This window comes from Triticum aestivum, chromosome 4A, assembly GCF_018294505.1.
Source record: "Triticum aestivum cultivar Chinese Spring chromosome 4A, IWGSC CS RefSeq v2.1, whole genome shotgun sequence".
Classification (NCBI taxonomy): domain Eukaryota; kingdom Viridiplantae; phylum Streptophyta; class Magnoliopsida; order Poales; family Poaceae; genus Triticum; species Triticum aestivum.
In genome coordinates, this window is record NC_057803.1 from 40,212,158 (window position 1) to 40,230,125 (window position 17,968).

Genomic DNA, 17,968 nt, shown 5'->3' on the forward strand with positions numbered 1-17,968 from the left:
CTCATGTAGAAAAATGGGATCATTTGACTGATGCCGGAAAAACACGTGCTCTCACACGAAGCCGCTTCTAGCTTACAAGGACACCCAACGTTGAAAATGGTATTTTTCTGGACATCATTTAATGACCCTAACTTTTTCCACCAGGTGGGGATGCCCATGGTAGGTTTGAACAAATTTCGACACCGTATGTAAGTTGTGTCATGTTCGACCCTTTATCAGGCTTTTTTCACCGAGAAAAATCCAGAAAATGCAAAACTTGTCAAAAACCCAGACAATTTGGCATGGTGCCTTGAATTGGTTATATAAGGCCACAAAAAAAATTAGGACCATTTCAAAGATGTTGAGAAACAACACACTATCAGACGGTGCTTTCTTGCCTACCCGGACACCCTCCATTGTACATGGTCTAGTTTTGGACATTCTGTGAAATGACCCCAAATTTTCCAAGCAGATGGGAAAATTTTCAAAAAAATGTTTATGTGTTAAAAAATTGATCAAAGAATCTATTTATATTCGGTAGTTAAAATATGTTCACAATTTTCAGTGAAACGTTCGAAATTTTGTATGTGTTGTTTCAAATGTGCCGCTACTGTATTTTTAATAAAACCTTCGCGCTTGATTCAGAACACAAACAATTGATAGGTTGAGTGGCTAGCACCAAATCATCTAAGGAGTTGTACCGAAGCGGGACTCTTGTAGTTTGGAGTTAGTAGTGTGCGCATCTGATTCTTCCAACTGTCCTGAAGCATCTTACTTGGTTTCTGTTGTGTGCCATCCTACTGTTTCTGTTATATATGCTTCAACTTGCATGTGGTTTGGATGGAATATGATCTCATCTTTTGCTCCGAATCAAGAAAATGCTAAAAGTAATTTGGAAAAATGTCATGGTAAAATTTCAGATGGCTTTTCTCACCCGGAGACGTCGTCCGCTGCACTGCACAAGGAACCTCCGAGCAAATGGATAATATGACACACTTTTCCTGGGACATTGATCTTATGACACATCTTTCTTTTAGTTTGATTAGATGACACAAATTTGATTGACAGCTGGATTAAATGACACAAACCAAGTTTTTCTCTCCTTTTCTAGGTATGAGCCAAGACGTCATATTTTATAGGACGATTTTGCCCGTCGTTTCACTCACCTGCCGGCTCGATCGTTCCTGATAGAGAACACGCCTCGATCAGTACATGCATGCAGAGGCTCCATGCATGCACGCGTACATATGGTATCTCTACGTATGGAGCGAGGTGATCCTGCTGCATGCTTCCCGGCGCCTTACGGTGTGGCTCCTTCCCAGCGCCTTAGGGCATCTCCAGTCGTGTCCCCAAAAAGGCTCCCCAAGCGTTTTTTCGTTCGCCGACGTAAAAAAATCGGTCCAGTCGCGTCCTCAAAAGCCCAGTTTTCGCCGGTTCGGACCAAAATTGTCGCCGGCGGACCCAACCCGAACCCGGAGTGCTGGGGGTTGCTCGGGGGCGCCGGGCAAATCGTTTTTGGCGCGAAGAGCCGCGGGCCCGCCGCGTCAGCGACTCTACTCTCTTCTCGCCCCTTCGTCGTCCTCATTGCCTCGTTTCCCACGGCGAATCAATGCCAAAGCTGCCGCGCGCTGCCGCACCGGTCAGCCTCCATTGATGCCTCACGGGCGGCGCAGTGAAGGCTGGACGACGCGTCCCTCGGCCGCCACGCAATCACGCCACGCGTAACGCGCCGGCCAACCCTACCGCGCGGCGTCTCCGCCTATAAAAGCCGACTGCAAGCGCGCCGGAGAGACTCCCCGATCATCCACCGACGACGCGCTCATTTCTTCCCCTTTCCTCCTCTCGCCGTCACCAGTTGAGAAAGTATGGCCGAGCGTTTCCCAGGCGACGGCACGGCGGCGAACGGATTCGGGCATCGTCATCTGCACGAGGACGAGGCTCGCCTCCTTTTCGAGGCCGAGTACCCGGTCCCGCCAGACATGCGGGTGCCCGGGGCATGGAGGATCAGCGCCGGTGGCGTGCCGGTGCCCCCGGTACCCACCGGCGCGGCGCGGCGTGCGGAGATCGCACGCATCCGCTCGTCCCTACCGCGTGCGGCGAGGGAGGGGCCCCGGTACGTCCCCGATAGCATAATCTGGGAGCCGTACTTCCGCCGCCGGCACGACGAGTAGCTCGAGGCCACCAACGGCGTCGTGCCCTCCGGCAGGTTCAACGCCGCCGGCCGACGTCGGTGGTGGGGCGTGCCCGGGCGCATGTTGGAGTCCGTCCTCGAGTACATCGAGGGCGGCAACACGCCGCGCCTCGAGTACCCCGCTCCCCCGTCCTTCTCACGCCACCGGGGAAGCTCCTGGACGCCGAGGCGCATGAAGACCGGGGTGTCCTCCTCCTTGTCCGGCGGCTCTCCCTGCCTCCACCTCCGCCCCGTCAAGCCGGAGCCCCAGGACACGCCTGTCAGCGCGTGTACCCGCAGCTCCGGCGCCCTCGTCGAGCCCAAGGTGGAGTCCAGCCTCCCCCCGGAGTACGAGGAGATAGCCCGGCGCGGCTTCTCCGACGAGGACGCCATGCGGTGGTCGCGTGACGACTACCTGCGCGAGGAGATGATCCGGCAGCGCCGGGCCCTAGAGGAGACCGCCGCCCGCAAACGTGGGCGCGAGGACGAGGACGGTGTCGTCGTCCTCGATAGCGACGACGACGACGCCCCCGGACCGTCCAACCCGCCACGCCAACCGAGGGAGGGATGCAGCAGGGACGGTGGAGGCGTAGGCAGGGCGACGACGACGACAACGGTGACTACACGCAGTTCTATAGCCTCCTCGGCATGTAGAACCGCGTGGGCGGGCGGCGAGGCGGGCGGCGAGGGAGACGGCGGGGGTAGCCCGCGGTAGTTTTTTCTTCTTTTTTTGTAAAATATGTTTAAATTTGAACGAACTCGCCCGTGTTTGCGTTGTGTTTGCACCGAATTTGAACAATTTAAAAACCCATAGGGGGCCGCAACTGGGGGGCATCACGCCCCCAGTGCGCGGTTTAGCGCCGGTGCGCCCCCAGGGGGCGATTTTTTGCCCCTCCTGGGGGGCCAACTGAAGGAAATATGCCCTAGAGGCAATAATAAAGTTATTATTTATTTCCTTATATCATGATAAATGTTTATTATTCATGCTAGAATTGTATTAACCGGAAACATAATACATGTGTGAATACATAGACAAACAGAGTGTCACTAGTATGCCTCTACTTGACTAGCTCGTTAATCAAAGATGGTTATGTTTCCTAACCATGAACAAAGAGTTGTTATTTGATTAACGAGATCACATCATTAGGTTAATGATCTGATTGACATGACCCATTCCATTAGCTTAGCACCCGATCGTTTAGTATGTTGCTATTGCTTTCTTCATGACTTATACATGTTCCTATGACTATGAGATTATGTAACTCCCGTTTGCCAGAGGAACACTTTGTGTGCTACCAAACGTCACAACGTAACTTGGTGATTATAAAGGAGCTCTACAGGTGTCTCCAAAGGTACATGTTGGGTTGGCGTATTTCGAGATTAGGATTTGTCACTCCGATTGTCGGAGAGGTATCTCTGGGCCCTCTCGGTAATGCACATCACTTAAGCCTTGCAAGCATTGCAACTAATGAGTTAGTTGCGGGATGATGTATTACAGAATGAGTAAAGAGACTTGCCGGTAACGAGATTGAACTAGGTATTGAGATACCGACGATCGAATCTCGGGCAAGTAACATACCGATGACAAAGGGAACGACGTATGTTGTTATGCGGTCTGACCGATAAAGATCTTCGTAGAATATGTAGGAGCCAATATGAGCATCCAGGTTCCGCTATTGGTTATTGACCGGAGACGTGTCTCGGTCATGTCTACATTGTTCTCGAACCCGTAGGGTCCGCACGCTTAAGGTTTCGATGACAGTTATATTATGAGTTTATGAGTTTTGATGTACCTAAGTTAGTTCGGAGTCCCGGATGTGATCACGGATATGACGAGGAGTCTCGAAATGGTCGAGACATAAAGATTGATATATTGGACGGCTATATTCGGACACCGGAAGTGTTCCGGGTGATTTCGGAGAAAACCGGAGAGCCGGAGGGTTACCGGAACCCCCCGGGAGAAGTAATGGGCCATATGGGCCTTAGTGGAGAGAGAGAGAGGGGCTGCCAGAGGTGGGCTGTGCGCCTCCTCCCCCCTGGTCCGAACTGGACGAGGAGAGGGGGGCGGCGCCCCCCTTTTTTCCCTCTCCCTCCCCACTTCTTTCCCCCTCCTAGTAGAAGTCCTACTCCTACTAGGAGGAGGACTCCTCCTTGGCGCACCATAGAGGGCCGGCCGGCCTCCTCCCCTAGATCCTTTATATACGGGGGGTAGAGGGCACCCCTAGACACACAAGTTGATCCACGTGATCATATTCTTAGCCGTGTGTGGTGCCCCCTTCCACCATAGTCCTCGATAATATTGTAGCGGTGCTTAGGTGAAGCCCTGCGATGGTAGTACATCAAGATCGTCACCACGCTGTCGTGCTGACGGAACTCTTCCCCGACACTTTGCTGGATCGGAGTTTGGGGATCGTCATCGAGCTGAATGTGTGCTAGAACTCGGAGGTGCCGTAGTTTCGGTGCTTGATCGGTCGGGCCGTGGAGACGTACGACTACATCAACCAAACGCTTCCGCTGTCGATCTACAAGGGTACGTAGATCACACTCTCCCCTCTCGTTGCTATGCATCACCATGATCTTGCGTGTGCGTAGGATTTTTTTTGAAATCACTACGTTCCCCAACAGTGGCATCCGAGCCTAGGTTTTATATGTTGATGTTATTTGCACGAGTAGAACACAAGTGAGTTGTGGGCGATATAAGTCATACTGCTTACCAACATGTCATACTTTGGTTCGGCGGTATTGTTAGAGGAAGCGGCCCGGACCGACATTATGCGTACGCTTACGCGAGACCGGTTCTCCCGACGTGCTTTGCACATAGGTGGCTTGCGGGTGACAGTTTCTCCAACTTTAGTTGAACCAAGTGTGGCTACGTCCGGTCCTTGCGAAGGTTAAAACAGCACCAACTTGACAAACTATCGTTGTGGTTTTGATGCGTAGGTAAGATTGGTTCTTGCTTAAGCCCGTAGCAGCCACGTAAAACTTGCAACAACAAAGTAGAGGACGTCTAACTTGTTTTTGCAGGGCATGTTGTGATGTGATATGGTCAAGACATGATGCTAAATTTTATTGTATGAGATGATCATGTTTTGTAACCGAGTTATCGGCAACTGGTAGGAGCCATATGGTTGTCGCTTTATTGTATGCAATGCAATCGCGCTGTAATGCTTTACTTTATCACTAAGCGGGAGCGATAGTCGTGGAAGCACAAGGTTGGCGAGACGATAATGATGCTACGATGCAGATCAAGGTGTCGCGCCGGTGACGATGGTGATCACGACGGTGCTTCGGAGATGGATATCACAAGCACAAGATGATGATGGCCATATCATATCACTTATATTGATTGCATGTGATGTTTATCTTTTATGCATCTTATCTTGCTTTGATTGACGGTAGCATTATAAGATGATCTCTCACTAATTATCAAGAAGTGTTCTCCCTGAGTATGCACCGTTGCAAAAATTCTTTGTGCTGAGACACCACGTGATGATCGGGTGTGATAGGCTCTACGTTCAAATACAATGGGTGCAAAACAGTTGCACACGCGGAATACTCAGGTTATACTTGACGAGCCAAGCATATACAGATATGGCCTCGGAACACGGAGACCGAAAGGTCGAGCGTGAATCATATAGTAGATATGATCAACATAGTGATGTTCACTAATGAAACTACTCCATCTCACGTGATGATCGGACATGGTTTAGTTGATTTGGATCACGTAATCACTTAGAGGATTAGAAGGATGTCTATCTAAGTGGGAGTTCTTTAAGTTAAATTAATTGAACCTAAATTTATCATGAAACTTAGTACCTAATAGTATCTTGCTTGTTTTTTGCTTAATTGTAGATAGATGGCTCGTGCTGTTGTTCCGTTGAATTTTAATGCGTTCCTTGAGAAAGCAAAGTTGAAAGATGATGGTAGCAATTACACGGACTGGGTCCATAACTTGAGGATTATCCTCATTGCTGCATAGAAGAATTACGTCCTGGAAGCACCGCTGGGTGCCAGGCCTGCTGCTGGAGCAACACCAGATGTTATGAACGTCTGGCAGAGCAAAGCTGATGACTACTCGATAGTTCAGTGTGACATGCTTTACGGCTTAGAATCGGGACTTCAACGACGTTTTGAACGTCATGGAGCATATGAGATGTTCCAGGAGTTGAAGTTAATATTTCAAGCAAATGTCCGGATTGAGAGATATGAAGTCTCCAATAAGTTCTATAGCTGCAAGATGGAGGAGAACAGTTCTGTGAGTGAGCATATACTCAAAATGTCTGGGTATAATAATCACTTGATTCAATTGGGAGTTAATCTTCCAGATGATTGCGTCATCGACAGAATTCTCCAATCACTGCCACCAAGCTACAAGAGCTTCGTGATGAACTATAATATGCAAGGGATGAATAAGACTATTCCCGAGCTCTTCGCAATGCTGAAAGCTGCGGAGGTAGAAATCAAGAAGGAGCATCAAGTGTTGATGGTCAACAAGACCACTAGTTTCAAGAAAAAGGGCAAAGGGAAGAAGAAGGGGAACTTCAAAAAGAACGGCAAGCAAGTTGCTACTCAAGAGAAGAAACCCAAACCTGGACCTAAGCCTGAAACTGAGTGCTTCTATTGCAAGCAGACTGGTCACTGGAAGCGGAACTGCCCTAAGTATTTGGCGGATAAGAAGGATGGCAAGGTGAACAAAGGTATATGTGATATATATGTTATTGATGTGTACCTTACTAATGCTCGCAGTAGCACCTGGGTATTTGATACTGGTTCTGTTGCTAATATTTGCAACTCGAAACAGGGACTATGGATTAAGCGAAGATTGGCTAAGGACGAGGTGACGATGTGCGTGGGAAACGGTTCCAAAGTCGATGTGATCGCAGTCGGCATGCTACCTCTACATCTACCTTCGGGATTAATATTAGACCTAAATAATTGTTATTTGGTGCCAGCGTTAAGCATGAACATTATATCTGGATCTTGTTTGATGCGAGACGGTTATTCATTCAAATCAGAGAATAATGGTTGTTCTATTTATATGAGTAACATCTTTTATGGTCATGCACCCTTGAAGGGTGGTCTATTCTTATTGAATCTCGATAGTAGTAACACACATATTCATAATGTTGAAGCCAAAAGATGCAGAGTTGATAATGATAGTGCAACTTATTTGTGGCACTGCCGTTTAGGTCATATCGGTGTAAAGCGCTTGAAGAAACTCCATACTGATGGACTTTTGGAACCACTTGATTATGAATCACTTGGTACTTGCGAACCGTGCCTCATGGACAAGATGACTAAAACACCGTTCTCCGGTACTATGGAGAGAGCAACAGATTTGTTGGAAATCATACATACAGATGTATGTGGTCCGATGAATATTGAGGCTCGTGGCGGATATCGTTATTTTCTCACCTTCACAGATGACTTAAGCAGATATGGGTATATCTACTTAATAAAACACAAGTCTGAAACATTTGAAATGTTCAGTGAATTTCAGAGTGAAGTAGAAAATCATTGTAACAAGAAAATAAAATTCCTACGATCTGATCGTGGAGGAGAATATTTGAGTTACGAGTTTGGTGTACATTTGAAAAATTGTGGAATAGTTTCACAACTCACGCCACCCGGAACACCACAGCGTAATGGTGTGTCCGAACGTTGTAATCGTACTTTACTAGATATGGTGCGATCTATGATATCTCTTACTGATTTACCGCTATCGTTTTGGGGAGACGCTCTAGAGACGGCTACATTCACGTTAAATAGGGCACCATCAACATCCATTGAGACGACGCCTTATGAACTGTGGTTTGGCAAAAACCAAAGTTGTCGTTTGTGAAAGTTTGGGGCTGCGATGCTTATGTGAAAAAGCTTCAACCTGATAAGCTCGAACCCAAATCGGAGAAATGTGTCTTCATAGGATATCCAAAGGAAACTATTGGATACACCTTCTATCACAGATCCGAAGGCAAAACTTTTGTTGCTAAGTTCAGAAACTTTCTAGAGAAGGAGTTTCTCTCAAAAGAAGTGAGTGGGAGGAAAGTAGAACTTGACGAGGTAACTGTACCTGCTCCCTTATTGGAAAGTAGTGCATCACAGAAAACTGCTTCTGTGACACCTACACCAGTTAGTGAGGAAGCTAATGATGATGATCATGAAACTTCAGAACAAGATACTACTGAACCTCGTAGATCAACCAGAGTAAGATCCGCGCCAGAGTGGTACGGTAATCCTGTTCTGCAAGTCATGCTACTAGATCATGATGAACCTACGAACTATGAAGAAGCGATGGTGAACCCAGATTCCGCAAAATGGCTTGAAGCCATGAAATCTGAGATGGGATCCATGTATGAGAACAAAGTATGGACTTTGGTTGACTTGCCCGATGATCGGCAAGCAATTGAGAATAAATGGATCTTCAAGAAGAAGACTAACGCTGACGGTAATATTACTGTCTACAAAGCTCGACTTGTCGCAAAAGGTTTTCGGCAAGTTCAAGGGATTGACTACGATGAGACCTTCTCACCCGTAGCGATGCTTAAGTCTGTCCGAACCATGTTAGCAATTGCCGCATTTTATGATTATGAAATTTGGCAGATGGATGTCAAAACTGCATTCCTGAATGGATTTCTGGAAGAAGAGTTGTATATGATGCAACCAGAAGGTTTTGTTGATCCAAAGGGAGCTAAGAAAGTGTGCAAGCTCCAGCGATCCATTTATGGACTGGTGCAAGCCTCTCGGAGTTGGAATAAACGCTTTGATAGTGTGATCAAAGCATTTGGTTTTATACAGACTTTTGGAGAAGCCTGCATTTACAAGAAAGTGAGTGGGAGCTCTGTAGCATTTCTGATATTATATGTAGATGACATATTACTAATTGGAAATGATATAGAATTTCTGGATAGCATAAAGGGATACTTGAATAAGAGTTTTTCAATGAAAGACCTCGGTGAAGCTGCTTACATATTAGGCATTAAGATCTATAGAGATAGATCAAGACGCTTAATTGGACTTTCACAAAGCACATACCTTGACAAAGTTTTGAAGAAGTTCAAAATGGATCAAGCAAAGAAAGGGTTCTTGCCTGTGTTACAAGGTGTGAAGTTGAGTAAGACTCAATGCCCGACCACTGCAGAAGATAGAGAGAAATTGAAAGATGTTCCCTATGCTTCAGCCATAGGCTCTATCATGTATGCAATGCTGTGTACCAGACCTGATGTGTGCCTTGCTATAAGTCTAGCAGGGAGGTACCAAAGTAATCCAAGAGTGGATCACTGGACAGCAGTCAAGAACATCCTGAAATACCTGAAAAGGACTAAGGATATGTTTCTCATATATGGAGGTGTCAAAGAGCTCATCGTAAAAGGTTACGTTGATGCAAGCTTTGACACTGATCCGGACGATTCTAAATCGCAAACCGGATACGTGTTTATATTAAACGGTGGAGCTGTCAGTTGGTGCAGTTTTAAACAAAGCGTTGTAGCGGGATCTACATGTGAAGCAGAGTACATAGCTGCTTCGGAAGCAGCAAATGAAGGAGTCTGGATGAAGGAGTTCATATCCGATCTAGGTGTCATACCTAGTGCATCGGGTCCAATGAAAATCCTTTGTGATAATACTGGTGCAATTGCCTTGGCAAAAGAATCCAGATTTCACAAGAGAACCAAGCACATCAAGAGACGCTTCAATTCCATCCGGGATCTAGTCCAGGTGGGAGACATAGAGATTTGCAAGATACATACGGATATGAATGTTGCAGACCCGTTGACTAAGCCTCTTCCACGAGCAAAACATGATCAGCACCAAGGCTCCATGGGTGTTAGAATCATTACTGTGTAATCTAGATTATTGACTCTAGTGCAAGTGGGAGACTGAAGGAAATATGCCCTAGAGGCAATAATAAAGTTATTATTTATTTCCTTATATCATGATAAATGTTTATTATTCATGCTAGAATTGTATTAACCGAAAACATAATACATGTGTGAATAAATAGACAAACAGAGTGTCACTAGTATGCCTCTACTTGACTAGCTCGTTAATCAAAGATGGTTATGTTTCCTAACCATGAACAAGGAGTTGTTATTTGATTAACGAGATCACATCATTAGGTTAATGATCTGATTGATATGACCCATTCCATTAGCTTAGCACCCGATCATTTAGTATGTTGCTATTGCTTTCTTCATGACTTATACATGTTCCTATGACTATGAGATTATGCAACTCCCGTTTGCCAGAGGAACACTTTGTGTGCTACCAAACGTCACAACGTAACTGGGTGATTATAAAGGAGCTCTACAGGTGTCTCCAAAGATACATGTTGGGTTGGTGTATTTCGAGATTAGGATTTGTCACTCCGATTGTCAGAGAGGTATCTCTGGGCCCTTTCGGTAATGCACATCACTTAAGCCTTACAAGCATTGCAACTAATGAGTTAGTTGCGGGATGATGTATTACAGAATGAGTAAAGAGACTTGCCGGTAACGAGATTGAACTAGGTATTGAGATACCGACGATCGAATCTCGAGAAAGTAACATACCGATGACAAAGGGAACGACGTATGTTGTTATGCGGTCTGACCGATAAAGATCTTCGTAGAATATGTAGGAGCCAATATGAGCATCCAGGTTCCGCTATTGGTTATTGACCAGAGACGTGTCTCGGTCATGTCTACATTGTTCTCGAACCCGTAGGGTCCGCACGCTTAAGGTTTCGATGATAGTTATATTATGAGTTTATGAGTTTTGATGTACCGAAGTTAGTTCGGAGTCCCGGATGTGATCACGGACATGACGAGGAGTCTCGAAATGGTCGAGACATAAAGATTGATATATTGGACGGCTATATTCGGACACCGGAAGTGTTCCGGGTGATTTCGAAGAAAACCGAAGAGCCGGAGGGTTACCGGAACCCCCCCCCCCCCGGGAGAAGTAATGGGCCATATGGGCCTTAGTGGAGAGAGAGAGGGGCTGCCAGAGGTGGGCTGCGCGCCTCCTCCCCCTGGTCTGAATTGGACTAGGAGAGGGGGGCGGCGCCCCCCCCTTTTTTCCCTCTCCCTCCCCACTTCTTTCCCCCTCCTAGTAGAAGTCCTACTCCTACTAGGAGGAGGACTCCTTCATGGCGCGCCATAGAGGGCCGGCTGGCCTCCTCCGCTAGATCCTTTATATACGGGGGTAGAGGGCACCCCTAGACACACAAGTTGATCCACGTGATCATATTCTTAGCCGTGTGCGGTGCCCCCTTCCACCATAGTCCTCGATAATATTGTAGCGGTGCTTATGCAAAGCCCTGCGACGGTAGTACATCAAGATCGTCACCACGCCGTCGTGCTGACGGAACTCTTCCCCGACACTTTGCTGGATCGGAGTCCAGGGATCGTCATCGAGCTGAACGTGTGCTAGAACTCGGAGGTGCCGTAGTTTCGGTGCTTGATCGGTCGGGCCGTGGAGACGTACGACTACATCAACCAAACGCTTCCGTTGTCGATCTACAAGGGTACGTAGATCACACTCTCCCCTCTCGTTGCTATGCATCACCATGATCTTGCGTGTGCGTAGGAATTTTTTTGAAATTACTACGTTCCCCAACACCAACGGCTGGAGATGCCCTTAGAGCATCTCCAGTCGCGCCCCCAACAGGCCCCCAGGCCACTTTTTCGGCGCCGGCGCCGAAAAAACGGCCTAGTCGCGCCCCCAGGACGCCGAAAATCGCCGGTTCGGACCTTTTTTACGCCCGGCGGTCACAGGCCAAACCCGGCGCGGGGGGGGGGGAGCAGTTGGGGGCTCCGGCACTAGGGAAAAGCACGCCTTGCCCACACCGACAGGGGAAAAGTCAAGGTTTTCTCCCCCCGACTCGCCTCGCACCCCCCGCACCGTCGGCCACCACTAGCTATATCCCGGCGACGGCTGCCGCCCTACTCTGCTAGATAGCCATTCCCCACCGGAAAATAGCAGCGCTTAGCCGCTGCAGCCCCTCCCATAGCAGCTGGGCGTTTCCGGCCGCCGTTTCCGGCCGCGGAGGCGCGGTTTAGCGGCGGGTACACGCCCACCGAGCGCAAGGTGTTCGGTGTTTTGCTTGTCTCGGTGATGGACTCGGATGACGAGGAAGAGCTCACCGTGCTGCTGGAGGAGGAAGCCGCGGCCGACGTCCAGGAAGAAGAGCATCTCATGGTGCTCGCCGCCCTCGCCCAGCTGCTGGCGAGCAATGAAAAGCCGCGGCGAGGTGGCTCGGCGCCGGGGCGGGTGAAAGCAAAGAACCGGCATCGTCTCGAAGGCTAATGCATGCTCTACTCCGACTACTTCGCCGATGCTCCACTTCATGGCGAGAAAACATTTCGGCACCGTTATCGGATGAGCCGAAAGCTCTTCCTCTTGATTGTGAATTCCATCCGGAAGTTCGACAACTACTTCAAGTGCAAGATGGATTGCACTGGCGCTCTTGGATTCACCTCCATCCAGAAGTGCACGACAGCGATGAGGATGCTTGCATATGGAGCTCCCAGTGATTCACTCGACGACTATAGGCGCATGGCCGAGTCCACCAGCATAGAGTGTTTCTACAAGTTCTGTCGGGCAGTGGTGGCAGTGTTTGGGCCACAATACTTGAGAACACCCAATGCGGAAACACTGCTTGGATCCTAGCCCAGAATGCAGCAAGAGGATTTCCTGAGATGCTTGGAAGCATCGACTGCATGCATTAGAAATGGAAGAATTGCCCATTTGGTTGGCAGGGGATGTACAAAGGCGCCAAAGGCGGTTGCAGTGTGGTGCTTGAGGCGGTAGCCACACAGGACCTCTGGATTTGGCACTCCTTCTTTGGTATGCCAGGAACTCACAATGACATCAACGTGCTGCAGTGCTCTCCTGTTTTTGCCAAGCTCGTTGAGGGCCATTCTCCTTCGGTGAACTTTGAGATCAATGGGCACCAATACAACAAGGGGTACTACCTAGCAGATGGCATCTATCCGAGATGGTCGACATTTGTGAAGACGATCTCAAACCCTGCGGCAGGAGGCAAGAACGCCTGGTTTGCGAAAGTTCAGGAGGCTTGCAGGAAGGATGTCGAGCGGGCATTTGGTGTGCTCCAATCTCGATTCGCTGTTGTTCGGTACCCCGCTCAGACCTGGTCCAAAGATCAAATATGGGAGATTATGACTTGCTGTGTCATCTTGCACAACATGATCAATGAGAGCGAGCAAGAAGACCCAGTGTTTGACACTGAACCATACTACAGGCAGGGTCCTCTAGCCGAAGTTGATCATCATCTACCGGCAACTTGGACTGCCTATCTCAGTATGCGTCAGGAGATCCGAGACCCACAGGTGCATCATCAACTGCAGAAAGATCTGTTTGAGCACCTATGGAGGCTCAAGGGGGACGCCGTGTGATGAAATACGAGTTTTTATTTGTTGAACTATATAATTTGTATTGAACTATTTTGTTGAAGTATTGATTTTTCTGTGATGAAATATGTGATAAGAAATAATTGTGTTGATAATTGAACGCCGAGACACGGCGAAACCACGCCGAATATGGGCCTATTCTCGCCCATATGTGCCCTTTATTCGCCGAAATTGGACTGCAAAGTGGGCCAATTTCAACGCCTGGGGCGAGCTAGGGACAACGACTGGGCGCAAAATCGCCCCAGCGCCGCTTGTATCGCCGGCTCGCCCCAGGGGGCCATTTTTATGTGTCCTGGGGGGGCCAACGGCTGGAGATGCCCTTACGTCGCTGTGTCCTTCCCGTCGCCGGCACGGCCGCGTCGCCGAAGCGTGCCATCGCTGATAGCTTTGTAGGTATTCGATGTTGTTGTACGAGTAGCTTTGTAGACTGTAGGTCTTCTCTGCTAGCTTATTGATGTTGGCTGGAGCCTTCCGTAGCTGCTCGCTGCTGTTGTTTGGAGCATGAATATATGTACAGTTTTGTTAAAAATTGGCATCATTTTCACCAAATTTTGACATAATCTCTCTTTATTTTTGTACCATTTTCACATGACACAAGAATATATATGTGAATCCACAAAATCAGTAGAATAAGGTGCATATGTACCCCATAGACTTGACAATTCATAAATTTCCGAATTTTTTTTCAGACAATGCTCCAATTCAGAAGCTACTAACCCTTCCGGAGCTGCCCCTTCTGGCTCCACCACAATCAGTGCATTCTACTCGTCGTGAACCCTGCCCACTATCTCTCCTCCACCATAATCACCATGATCTAGGGTTCCTGTACGCCTCAACTTCCTGGTTGCACAAATGAGACAGTTAGAGAAAGAGAGAGAGGGAGAGGGAGAGGGAGAGAGAGAGGGGGAGGGAGAGAGAGAGAGAGAGGAAGAGGGAGAAGGAGGGAGAGAAAGAGATGCTATTCCACCTGTGAGTCCATGGACGAGGCGTCAGGGCGGAACGGCTGAAGCGTTGCCGGATGAGAAAAACAAACAGGAGGCGGCGAGCTGGTGGAGGAAAATGTGAAGGTTGTCAGTTTGGGGAAGAGGCACGGCGGGGCGGTGCTGGGCACTGGCGGCGTGGTGGGAGGAAGCAGGAGCGGCGGGGCGGTGCTGAGCAGGACCGGCGGCGTAGCGGCTCTCTTCTGTGCCTGTTTCGCTCGCTCTTCCAAGAACGTTCGGTTGAACCAGTGATCGAGCCAGGCATGTGAAACGACCAGGGGCAAAATCGTCCTACAAAATATGACGTGCTGGCCCATACCTAGAGAAGGAAAGAAAAACTTGATTTGTGTCATTTAATCCAGCTGTCAATCAAATCTATGTCATCTAATCAAATTAAAAGAAAGATGTGTCATGAGATCAAAGTCTCAGAAACGTCATATTATCCATTTGCTCGGGAACCTCCACCTCTCATGTAGGGGCTCGCCGTTGTACTTTTGAAACTCCATTCCTATGAATAAACGACAGTGCTCCGTCGGCTCTTACAAAAAAAAAAGGTTTAATTCTTGAGCTCGACTAACTTGGTTCTCTTAGGAGCACTACAAGCAAACATAGAGTAACTGCCTTGTCAATCCCATGAATAAAGTCCATCACAGCGTTGAAGACCAGTTTAAGTGTTGGAATTTTGACATTTCTGTAGTCCACTGTAGACCCAATCAATAGAACTGTTGAAGAGTATGCTCGTCCACCGCTGATACCGGACCATCACTGGCACGTTGATACTGGACCAAACGACTTGGCAAGCCAATCTAGCTAATTTCAGTGGGCACATCTGTCCCGTCCCGCCGGAAGTTTCCAACCCAACGCGGCACCGCATCACCGGCCAGTCCACCGGTCCACTGCCACTGGTCACGGTCTCCGTGAAAACCACGGCGGCGCCCCTGACTTGCCGTGCAGCAGCGGCAGGGCCCGTACCTTCCTCCGCTCCTTCCGCCCTCCCTATCCCGTCCCACCCACGCCCGCCCTATCCAAGTACCGGATCCAGCCCGCCCGCGGCACGGGGAAGCCACCAAACCGGGGCGGGGAAAGAGACGAAAAGCAAGGCGACGAGCGCCAACCCTTCCTCGCATCACGCAGGCCACGCCACGCCACACGCGCGCCTGATCCGTAGGGATCCGGCAGCCGCCCGGCCATGACGAGCGCCTCCGAGCTCTTCACCGCCCGCCGCGCCCGCGCGCCCCGCCTCTCCGACCCGGGGGACCCCGGCCCGGACCCGCTCGCCGACGCGCCGCAGGACCCGCACGGCCTCGCCGCCCGCCGCCGCCGCCGGGGCTGCCGCGCGCGCCGCCAGCTCGACGCCGCCGGGGACGTGCGCCAGCACCTCCACACCGGCCCCCCGCCCCCGCGCCGACGCGGCTCCTACACGGTCAGAGCCTCCCCCCCCGCCCGCTGGGCGATTGCAGTTCCCGTGACTTGCTTGGTTAGATCAAGGCGTTTCGGGTGTCGTCCCGTGAAATTTGTGGGAGGATTAGGGTTACCAATTCGTCCCGTAGCGCGATCATCGGTTGATTGTGTTGATTAGCCTGGCTTGATAGCTCCCGAAATGGGTAGCGATCATTCCAAAACGGGAAACGATATGGGCCCGCGTCGTTGTAATTTTTGTGCTGTAGTTAGATCGAAACGATATGGATAGCTCATAGATTTCTGAGGGGACCAGGGTTATTAATTCGGCTTCCTGCCCAATTAATTTTCTTGTGCGTTTGGAATGTTGGCTACACAACAGAATTTGTAGGTTGCCATCGAAAAAGTTAAAGCAAGTCAGCTTCAGGGAGAGAAGCGAAACTCGACTAAATCTTACTCTCTCCGTCCGGAAATACTTGTCATCAAAATGGATAAAAGGAGATGTATCTAGACGTATTTTAGTTCTAGATGCTTATCTTTTTATCCATTTTGATGACAAGTATTCTCGGACGGAGGGAGTACTAGTTAAACAAAGCATTGCACCTAACCATCATGGTTATTGAGCAAAACCAAAAGGTAAATAACAGCCTTAGGCTCTTGAACTACAACTGCTTGTTCCATCTCTTTGAGATACTGAAGAAACTGCCATTGCTTCAATCTTCTGGCCAAACATATGGTTTGAGATATGTGTAGATGAAACTTCAGCTTTGTACCAAACTGGTTCATGCTGCAACTTGGTCTTCTTGCCATTTTGATGCACTAACTTCAGTTTATTGTCTTGCTTATCTTCTAATTGAGTGGCAGTGTTCCTGCCTGGTTCCACAAAGAGAGAAGAAAACGTTGGATTGAGAAGTCATGGCTTTAGCTTTCATGTGCATTTTCATGTTGTTTGTGATCATATATTATCATCAAATGATTTTTTTGGTCATTTCTGTTGTCTACAGGACCGTATCTTGTCATACATAGACAATAGCAACATTGGGGATTCTGCAGCTACAAGGAACCGACTTGACAGGCTGATGTTCAGAACAAATGAGCGGCTTCCCGGTGCCGTACTGCAAGCTCAGGCACGTGTTCTGGAGAGACTGAGAGGCGTTTCTATCGGATCATCTACCTCCAGGCCATCCATCACATTGGATGAATTTTCAGCTACGGATGTGTTTAGAATCATCGACTTCGGAAGCAGAGAAGCCCCATACGAGGCTAATTGGCCTGGCTCATCATCTGTCCAGCCAAGCAGCGGGTCGGATGAAGAGAGCTTGGAGAACACATCCATCAGTTCAACTACTTCCAACAGGTCACCTGGACTGAGCAAGTCTGCCTTTCTTCGGCTACAGATAGAGATCTTTGAGGCTAAGAAAGATGACAACAGGGAGGCATCGCCGGAATGCTCGATTTGTCTCGATGGTTTCTACGACAGAGACGAGCTGATAAGGCTGCGCTGCGGACACAGGTTCCACTCGACTTGCTTGGAGCCATGGGTGCGGAAATGCGCAGATTGCCCATACTGTCGAACAAACATAAGGTCCCGGCCCTGATGACAGACCCTCGGTCCAGAACTGCAACATTGAGTAGGGGGTATGACCTTATGACTTCATAGTAAGATGTGTTGTTGTAATCCACTGTTTTGTGCATATCTGTTGCACCGGTCCTGCTACGGCATCATCTCTTAGATTCAGTTTATGTATCTGAATATCTTTGTGTGGATGAAGAGGCTGATAGAATATACTGCAGCAAGCACTGTTTTATGCATATCTGAGGTATCTGTTTTGTCGAGAGATGTTATGTACCTCCATAGGAAATGCTTTACATACTTTTACCAACAAATCTTGAGGCTAGAGCTTGGTTGACTGAGATCTGCTTAGCATTAGCAAGTACATTTACGTGTCATTTTGAGTGCCCTATTTCTCCAAAACTCTTCTGTGACTGGAGTTTCCCCTTTTTTGGTGGCAACTCATGAGTGGGACCCAGCT

At 48.8% G+C, this 17,968-nt stretch overlaps 1 protein-coding gene across 1 annotated transcript; it reads left to right on the plus strand.

Moving 5' to 3' along the window:
* Positions 1–15,366: 15,366 nt before the first annotated feature.
* LOC123085014 (probable E3 ubiquitin-protein ligase RHY1A) lies at positions 15,367–17,747 on the plus strand. Its single transcript, XM_044506570.1, has 2 exons — positions 15,367–15,960; positions 16,940–17,747. The coding sequence occupies exons 1-2, from the start codon at positions 15,727–15,729 to the stop codon at positions 17,531–17,533; spliced, it is 828 nt and encodes a 275-aa protein (XP_044362505.1). The 5' UTR covers positions 15,367–15,726; the 3' UTR covers positions 17,534–17,747.
* Positions 17,748–17,968: the final 221 nt, after the last annotated feature.

Coding starts and splice junctions, on each gene's coding strand:
- LOC123085014 (XM_044506570.1), top strand. CDS start 15,727: ATGACGAGCGCCTCCGAGCTCTTCACCGCCCGCCGCGCCCGCGCGCCC. Junction 15,961..16,939: donor GCCGACGCGGCTCCTACACG/GTCAGAGCCTCC, acceptor TGTTGTCTACAG/GACCGTATCTTGTCATACAT.